At 36.5% G+C, this 9,240-nt stretch overlaps 2 protein-coding genes across 2 annotated transcripts in view; both read right to left on the minus strand.

The window, feature by feature from the left end:
• Nucleotides 1-3,477, minus strand: part of OTOGL (otogelin like) — a 104,527-nt gene extending 101,050 nt beyond the window's left edge. Inside the window, exons 1-3 of the mRNA XM_063309336.1 lie at nucleotides 3,399-3,477; nucleotides 2,429-2,468; nucleotides 277-325 (exon numbers count right to left, since the gene is read on the minus strand). Of these exons, the coding sequence (XP_063165406.1) occupies nucleotides 277-325; nucleotides 2,429-2,468; nucleotides 3,399-3,477 (168 nt within the window). The remainder of the gene's footprint in view (nucleotides 1-276; nucleotides 326-2,428; nucleotides 2,469-3,398) is intronic.
• A 2,416-nt stretch (nucleotides 3,478-5,893) lies between these two features.
• On the minus strand, nucleotides 5,894-8,801 carry RPS16 (ribosomal protein S16). The gene is made up of 6 exons (XM_063309001.1): nucleotides 8,727-8,801; nucleotides 8,578-8,630; nucleotides 7,637-7,738; nucleotides 6,829-6,925; nucleotides 6,341-6,388; nucleotides 5,894-6,109 (listed from the first exon to the last, which is right to left on the minus strand). The coding sequence occupies exons 2-6, from the start codon at nucleotides 8,623-8,625 to the stop codon at nucleotides 5,964-5,966; spliced, it is 441 nt and encodes a 146-aa protein (XP_063165071.1). The 5' UTR covers nucleotides 8,626-8,630; nucleotides 8,727-8,801; the 3' UTR covers nucleotides 5,894-5,963.
• Between the last annotated feature and the right edge of the window lie 439 nt (nucleotides 8,802-9,240).

Here is a 9,240-nt window from a genome sequence, read left to right on the forward strand (position 1 = left end):
GCCTTTTTTCTACTTTATGTGTGCATCACTTAGTGTGTTAGGGTGATTAATTCAATAAGCTATTTACAAAGAATGAATGGATGGATGAATGTAGGTCTGCATTTTGAGAATTGCAGGAAAACAGGTATAGTATGGAAAAACTACTCCATTCATTCCTGCCTTGATATTAGCATTTCCATTCTGTTTTACAAAGACTTCATTGTAGGGATAGCAAGCACTCCTTGTAGGCAAATGGGTGTGTGCCTTTTCTCTTCTTCCTTTTGAGGTATAACCTACCTCAGCTGCTAAGAGATCTCTTTTTTGAGGAACTGCAGTAAATTCATTCCTAGAAGAAAACAGAAAGAATCCTGTATAATCAAAAGTTCTGAATGCACAGACTCCCGAAAGAAGTGTTTCGTTCTGATTTCTCTCACTTCATCAAAGACACCTTTATCTGGCTAAGCTTTTACAAAAAGTTAATGTTCATGTTTGTTTCCCTTTTCATCCCCTCTTTTACAAGTACAAGAGATACCAATCTTTTGCTCAAGAATATTAATTATAATTAGAGATATCCCTAATGGGGGAAAATCACTAAGAGTTGGGTAAATTTTATAATTGAAAACAAAATCAGAGAAAGAAATGATATCATTAGAAGTGAAAGAAGGCAAAGGATCAGAATGACAGAATCAATGATGTAAGTTAAAGTTCATTAGCTCAATCAAACTCAGGGCCATAAACATATATTACATTCTGAAATTATATCACTAGTTTGCATATACTGACTACTGCCAACCCAGTTCCTCTTTCTAGTTGGATTTCTAGACTTGTAACTTGCAACAGAAACTAATTTATCCCATCAGATGTTTGGTGGAAAGAATGGGGGATATATTTAATTCATTTCCAAACAATCCTTATTATAACTACCAGTAAGGTAAAGATAAAGACTCCCTTGAGTCAAGTTCAGTTACTTGGGACTTCGTGAACACTTGCAATTAGTTTTTTTAGCAACAATATGGAAGTGGTTTAACACTGCTGCTCTCCAGAATGTAGTTTTCAAATACCCAAAATAATTGGTTTGGATTTCCTGGTGATTTCCCATCAAAGTAATAACCTGCTTAACTTTTCATAAGCCAAGGTTGCCTAGGAGCTACTAGCTGTTATGAATGCTAGGACAACTGTCAGCCCTAATTTTAAGGATGCATAGGTTTCAGGGTAATAATGAGGCTAATAATAAGGTTAATAATGGGAGTGGCACAACAAAGAAATAATCTAAAAGATCCAATAACTGATTCAAATCTAAAATCAAGATGCTCTTATTGTCTAAGAGCAAGGTGGGATTCAGTAATCTAAGCATAATCTTCCAAATTTTTCTTTTGTGTAGTTGGTATTGTAATGAGAGTGCTGACAAAAGTGTAAATTTATTTTATGGACTACTGTAGAACCAGAATAGGTGATAGGCCCAAATGATCGCATTTTCCAATATCTAAGGTAATTTTCAGTAAATGCTTTCTTGAATTTTGTTATGAAAATTCACAGCTTATTTTCACTATTTACTGTTTTTACATTACTGCTTAGAGTTGTTCAGTACGTTATCTGTCTGGCTTTTGGTTATAATAAAGTCCTTCCTTCCTCCCTCCCCCCCCCCGCTTTACTATCAATACAATTACCATAGTATTGCATTTCCTCTGTGAACAAGGAATTTTGGGAGTTACAACCCCTACACATCTGGATCATGCCAAACTAGGCATGTAGGATCTAAGGCAGTGTTTCTTAAAGTGTGGTCCTAGGACCCCTGGAGGTCCCCCAAGACCCCCTCTGCAAAAGGGGCCTGCAATATCAAAGTTATTTGCCAGCTTATGTTAAAAAATAATACAATATTAAAATCCCCTCAATTGTGAGAAGTGGTATCAGCAACAAATGTGTCAATTTTAATTTTTAATATGGTAAATATAGATAAATACAACTCATAGAAACAAAAGCTCTTTTGCAGTCCTCCATAATTTTTAAAACTGGGATGCTGTCCTGAGAGAAAAAAGTTTAAGAAACCCTGATCTAAGGCAACAGCTAAAAGAATCCTGTGCATGATTTCCAAGATACATATTAAATATGGCTGATCAGAAAATACCTAAATTGTCTCAAAACATGCTAGTCTTTTCATATCTGGGATTTCTCAGTTGCCAAGTAGTATCTCAAAATCACACCCTTTCAAAGGTAAAGTGTGCCCTACGGGGATTTCTGAAATTATAAATTTGTCATGTTCAGTATACACATGCCTTTTGGCAAAACTCTGACAGTTCATGCTTTGAAAAACACTGACGTTATTGTAAAAGTTCTTTAAAAGAGCTTTGGAGTTTTTTTTTTACATCTTAAACTTCAAAAATATTAGTACTGTGTTGTATTCCTCAAGTGAATGTGTTTTTCTTATCAACAAACAGGAATTCAAACTCACCTTGCAGTTCTTTTCAGAAGATGTAATTCACAGAAAGACTCTATTAGATAAAAATAGTGAAAATCAATCATTCTTTCTCTCTCACGCTCTTCTAGAATTTTTCTTAATAGATTGAGCTCTAAAGGCAGCCTTTTATTGGAGTTCAGTTTTTAAAATGAAAAGATTTGTGTTTCCAAAAATTTCCAGTCATCTTCCATATTAAATATTTCTCAAAAGTAAATGTTATTTTAATTTTTAAGCGGGACAAAGATTTGCTTTAAAAAAAAACTTGAATCTGTTTTGAATTCCTATTAAAATAACATGAAGATGGCAAATGGATTGTGCTTACATAATACCTTTGTATTACCGTATGTAAATACACTGTCATCTGCCTATCTGTCTTATTCATAAAATACAAGAACCCGTAGCTGGAAAAAATGACTTTTTAGTAGTATGTTTTGGAATATACAATAGACATTTATTACAACATGAATCTATTGAAAACCAATCGCCTATTGTATTTTCAGTTTTGCTGTACTTGTGAATTTTTAATTGCTTAAATACCCTTTCAACTACCTAACAAGAATGACGGAATCATCCAGAAAAATGCTATTACTAATTAAATATTGACATTGACATTTCAACACATTGCAGTTAACCCAAAGGTTATAGCTAGTATGAGAAAAAAATTGTTACGCAGAAGAGTAGCATATGTGCGATACAAACTGCTGCATATTTTCCTGGGTGTAAGACCTTTTGAATACAATAGGACTTCGTTCTTAGTAAATATAGCCAGTCTTCTTTTTAATCCAAATTATATCTTTGAACCCTGTTTTTAATGATGTTAGAATTGCAATTAGATTCAAATAAAGAATAAAAATAAAGTACATTTTTTTTTCATTTTTCTAAATGTTATTTTTTCCAAAAGGGGAAAAAACATATTTATGAATGTTTCGACACAATGTTAAATTAAAAACAAACAAACACTTACCTTCCAAGGTTAAAAACAGAATGTGAACCCAAAAAGTGTCCCACAGTATCATAAAATTGATTTTTCTCGCAACGTTCATTTCAGTGTAGCTGCTTAAGGTAAAAAAATTCCAAATTGGTGCTCTTAATTAGGATGGCATTTTAAAAGTCACTATCCTTCCCAGGCTCTTTCCAATTTGATAAAATGAAATGGAAAGAGGGGGGTGAGTGGAACTAGCTAGCTGCATACAGCTTTTGACTTTTGAAAATGCTGCAGATGCTTTAGCCAGCGTTTTCTCATTAGCAATGCATGGCAACCTGCATCAGTATTAGTTACCTGAGCCCCTGTGCTGCTACTCGTCCATGGGACTGAATCAATCCTTTATAATGCTTGGGGAGAACAGACCTGCCAAGCCACAATACTTGAGAGATCATTTTGCATGTCAGCTTTGAAGCCGCTAGCAGTCAAGCTCTACTATCTTCCTTTATATATATTCAGAATTCAAACTTAGTAAAAACTTGAAAAATTATTGATGTTTTCAGAGTGCAAGTAACTAGCAAGCATGCAAACAAGCTGTAATCCCCATCCTAAAAAGGAAGTGTTTTCTTTCTGCCATTCTGGTATTCTTCACAAGTAATCTAGAAGAATATTATGGCATTTTGGCTATTTCCATTCCATTCCGTCTCCACAGAAGAGGTAATTTGAGATACTTCTCAATTTACTTCCATGTTGTTAGCTATTTTGTGGATCTCTTTGATTGAAAAGTGGGAAGTATTCTTTATAACAAATCCATTACTATGGATCACATTTGGGTGCTTTCTGTCACTGCTCCCTTATGGAAGAGACTCTACTTGGAATTGAGTCACAGATCCAGAAGCTGCTTAAGACAGGAATCTTCTGTACATTTGGTGACAAGTTAACTGTTGATGCTTTTAAAAATTTGCTGTATTCCATTTGTTTTATATTTTTATTGTGTTATTTTTCCCAATTATTTATTGTTTACTATTTTAATTGTATTTACTATGGACATTTTAGTTAGTTGAAAGTTTTTACTGGATTGCTATAAAACACTATGGGTCTTTATTATTTGACAGTATACAAATAGAATAAAGTTTAAATCAATTCTAAATGGGGAATCATCAAGTACTTGGACATCATTCATTTGATCATAATCATTTCATAAATTTCATTAAGAGACTACAAGGAAACATTCAAAGGGGGAAATGAGGAAGAAAAGACAAATCCAGTAGTGTATCCACTTAGTATGTAAGAATAAATCTTAGCATTACAAGGCCTTCCATATTAACGTTGAGTTCCTTCACCTGGAAATATGATTAACACTTGTTGAAAGCAGTACCAAATCTATTTTACTCTTCCAGTTCATTTTCCAGGTTGTTTCTTCCATTTCTTTACCAGTCAGCAGTTGCCATAATTGCAGAAGTTTGGGGCCTAGTTAGCTGCCTCTTTTTTGACAGCAAAGCACTGCGAAACTGTTCAAAAAGATGAGCAAAGAGCAGTATTTTATCTTTCTAACCAATCTGTATGGATATAAAGCCATTGTGTCCAGTGCTTAAAAATGTTTTATGCCAGAAAATATTAGGGAAACTATTTATTTCTGAGATTTGGAGGCCAGCTGACTTCAGAATGACTGGGCAGTTTACATCAAGTAAAAACAATAAAGAAAATAATTAGCAGCAAGGAAACCCCGTGCTGGGAAAAACCCACTCCCTCTAACAAAATCACCACTTACAAGTGCTTCACAAACACCCTACCCAAGGTCTGGGATCACAGCCATGTTTTTAAGGCCTTCTGGAACATCATCAACTGAACTATGAGGAATATGATTAAGAAAATCACATTTAGAACATTCCTTCAAAATGTATTTGCATTTTTGTGAGTTATCTGATGCACTACCACCAGTATATAATCTGGCAGTACAGTACAGGGAGACATTGGGTATTTCTGCAATTCAAAAATTATACAAAACATAAACATAGTAATTTTAACTTATTAGAAGATAAATTACTATTTTACTACTGCCTCCACAGTTCTCAATATGCTTTGTTGTACTGTGGTAAAAATTATTTACTATTGAGTTTAGCACTACAATCTGCAGCATCCACTGAATGGAGGTCTTTCTTCCAAACTGACCTGCAAGTTCTGAGAAAAGCCTAACTAGCTGAAGACCAGGCAAGGAAACTGAAATTAACGACTTATTTCCTATTTACACAATGAGGTAGAATTATTAAGGGTTAACCCAATTTAATGTATCCTTTTAAGGGACTGTGACTCATTTAGTAATATTTCATGTTGCACTAAAAGACAATAGTTGAAATAAACTAACTGTAGAAACATTAACCCATTATAGGGACATTACCCTCTCTATAAAATGTTAATTGCCCAATCATTAACAATATAGAATATAATTTTAAAACTGACTCTAATCACATGATATCTTCTGTATTTTATGTAATGTATTAAGTATTCCCTTGAAACGTCACAAAAAGAGATAGAAATATATTTCTCAGAAACACAAGTTATTAAATTGTATCCTTCTTTATTTCAAATACAGAAACAAGTTTTCTTTTAACGGTAAGATTTCTGGTAACGTGCACGAGCACCAGGTCCACCAAACTTCTTGGACTCACAACGTCGAGGATCAGCTACTAAAAGGGTCCTATCATACTGGATGAGGATATCCTTTATCTCCTTCTTGGATGCTTCATCAACATCTTGAGAAAAAATAAAAGAACACCTGTATTAGACTTTGAAACTAGAGTAGAGTAGAGTAGAGAGTAGAGTAGAGTATAGCATAGCTTAGGAATGATAACTTCGAGGAAGCGCCAAGGAACAAAGCCTTTGAACTACACTTAAGACAACATTGACCGTATAAATTAATATTGTATACAACTAGTCTTCAATGAGACGGAAAGCAGCCAAGAATAAAGCTAATGAAAACTTACATTTCTGGTAATAAGCCACCAGTGCTTTGGATATAGACTGCCGAATTGCTGTAGAGGAAGTAAGTAAAATAAAATAAAATACCACACTGAAACAAAAAAAGCTGTAAGTGGCTAATAAAAGTTAAGCCAGAGATATTAATTGTGGGATCTTTGGGCAATTTAGTACTTCAGGTTTACATAAGTATATGTATATATGCATATGTATATGCAATTATAAAGAGCAATAATCTGATACAGAGCAAATCACCAAACACAATACAGCCGACTTCCCTAAACTGGTGCCCTATAAATAAGCTAGAGTATCCATCAACCTAGCTGGCAGCCAGTAAAATATATCCAGAGAACACAAGTTAGAAAAGGCTATAAACAGATTAATAGACCTATAACACAGGTTGATAACGCATTTTACAGGTATACACGTTACTACAGTAGGATAGTTGATACATTTAATAATCTTTTCCCATTTGCAAAATATGAGCTGTTCATACCATATATCTGTGCCACATGACCACCACCCTTCACACGGACTCTTATGTCAACTCCTGCAAAGCGCTCTTTGCCCAAAAGTAGTACTGGTTCAAGCAGCTGGAGAAAAAAAATCATTTAGTTATAGTCCTAAACAAGCTTCCTTATTCATGCAGAAACGTCTGAGTACATACATACATAAGATTTATAGAAATCAGATTATTGGTATTCCTTGAATTTACTTTTCTTACATCACCAAGGGAGATAGAAAATATTTTGTTTTCAACTTATAAACTGACATCTTGCCATCTAATGTAGCTTACCATCTTAACAATTCACCCACTTCAGTTGCTTCTTTACTATACTGCAACACAGTAATCTTAAATAACTCCTCCAAGAGTTACAACTAACTTTCATGCAATGACACAGAAACAAATGGAACCATTTTAATTTGCTTTCAGTTTTACAGTTTTCTGTTACTGTACTCCAGCACAAATGTACATCAGGACAAAAGAGTATTACTGATCGGAAGCAGTATAAGACAAACATCAATATACCTTTTTTACCTAGTTCTCCAAAAAATGTATGCAAAGTAGTGGAACTCTGAAAACAGTACTAGGGATTCTGAATAACACAGATAAAAATAGTTTTTGCAAAAATGCTAAGTCTATTTATCAAGGGCCAATTCAAAACCCACTTGAAATTCACCATCCTTTTACGCAGAAGTACAAGTTTTTAAAACAGATGACAGAAAAAAACTAAAGGAAACAACAACCATTAGTTTATACATACACTGTAATGATTATGTTTTATGTTCCTAAAATGACTTACTTTGTATTGTAGAGTTCTAGGCTCTATCATTTCCAGAGGCCGTCCATTCACCTTAATAAGTCCATTTCCTCTTTTGCAGTGAGCAACTGCAGTAGCAGTTTTCTAAATGGGGGTAATAAAAAAATATTAAGCAAAATTGTAGCATTAAAGATAAGCAATATCATCAAGAACATCCAGAATACTTCACTACACACACTGTTAGTTATCACTGTATATATATCTCACTATTGAAACCAATCAACTGAAGCTTTTATCCATCCCATTTTTACTTGTTGCCATGAAGTAAGAAACCTAAGTTATAGGTGTAATCATCAATCACCTAGTGGGAAACTCAAAAAAGGGAGTCCAGTGATTACAAGATGAAATGAGAAACCTTTGAGGTAAGCACTTGCTACAGAGAAGTCACTGAACTTGTTATAAATTTGAACATGAACTAGTGGAACAGCCTTGCATATTCAGAAGTTGGACAGGATGGATCTTCAGCAAAGATAACCCGGTATTTTCCAGAGATTTGGAAATGGCGGGCATTGTAGTTCAAGCTGGAGGATCCCAAGTTGTCCCTGGGGCACCATGAAATAGGGCCGGCCCCCACTCAACACCCCCCCCGCCCGAACAGCCATCTGCTTATCCGTCCTTCCATCCCACGTGTCACAGTTAAAGCGCTGCATTCGGAATAGAGAAAGCGCCAAGAGAGCCCGTTGTTCTACGCCAAGGGTTAGGCCAGATCCTCTCCGCTCGAAGTGGGAAAACGCGGCTGCGGAAGAGCGCCACTGCGCGCACAGAAAATGAGAAACGAGGGATACTTTTCAGCGTCGGGAACCCGGCCGGGCCAAGGCAGCTTTCGGGCAGCAATAGCATCCCGCTGCCCCCTCAATCTCTCGGCTTTCCATGGCGGAAGGGGAGACGAGCTAGGCCCGTTCCAAGAACCACGCGAGCCTCACCTTCCTGCCGAAAACCTGAACGCTCTGGAGAGGCCCCTTAGCCGGCATGGCGCCTGAGGGAGAGAGAAAGACAAACCGACAAAGAAGGTGAGCGACCGGACCGAGACCCCGCGATAAAACTTTAAAGAGCGAGAGCGACAACCACCCACCTTCAGCAAAAGCGGCCGCGAAAGAAAGAACAGGGTTTCCCAACTAACTTTCCCAGGGGCATGCTCGGCCGCAAAGCTGGCGTCACTTCCGGCAGCGCGACGCCACGCTTTCCGGCAGCCGCTCCAGTTCTGGTTTCTGTTTTACCCTCTCGCTCGCGTTTCTGAGGGCGAAGCCTCTTGTCGGAATAGGCAGTTTTGGTCCTCTCTTGCAGTGAAATAAAGGGGTACTAAAGTCCGCGTTCATTCCTCCTATTTGCATTTTTTCGATTAAAATATCTATATCCACGAATTTAAATACGAAGAGATGGCCGTCAAGGATATGGATAGGCTGCATTCACACGGCACACTGAACCACATACTAGCTAGTTACACTTCAGCCTATCATGCTGTGGGAGAGCAGCCTATATGGTTAACTTAAAACATGTTTGAGAAGTCTCATGCAGACCCATAAGACATGTTTGAGAAGACCATGGCTTCACTAACAACGGGTAAACATGCGTGCAAATGCAACCTT

Source organism: Candoia aspera, chromosome 7 (genome assembly GCF_035149785.1).
Source record: "Candoia aspera isolate rCanAsp1 chromosome 7, rCanAsp1.hap2, whole genome shotgun sequence".
NCBI lineage: Eukaryota > Metazoa > Chordata > Lepidosauria > Squamata > Boidae > Candoia > Candoia aspera.

What these genes read in the sequence shown, in the direction of transcription:
- RPS16 (XM_063309001.1), bottom strand. Translation starts at nt 8,625, where the DNA reads ATGCCGGCTAAGGGGCCTCTCCAGAGCGTTCAGGTTTTCGGCAGGAAG. An exon ending in TTCAGGTTTTCGGCAGGAAG is followed by an intron (nt 7,739 to 8,577) that starts GTGAGGCTCGCG and finishes ACCCCCATTTAG; the next exon opens with AAAACTGCTACTGCAGTTGC. An exon ending in CTAGAACTCTACAATACAAA is followed by an intron (nt 6,926 to 7,636) that starts GTAAGTCATTTT and finishes TTTTTTCTCCAG; the next exon opens with CTGCTTGAACCAGTACTACT.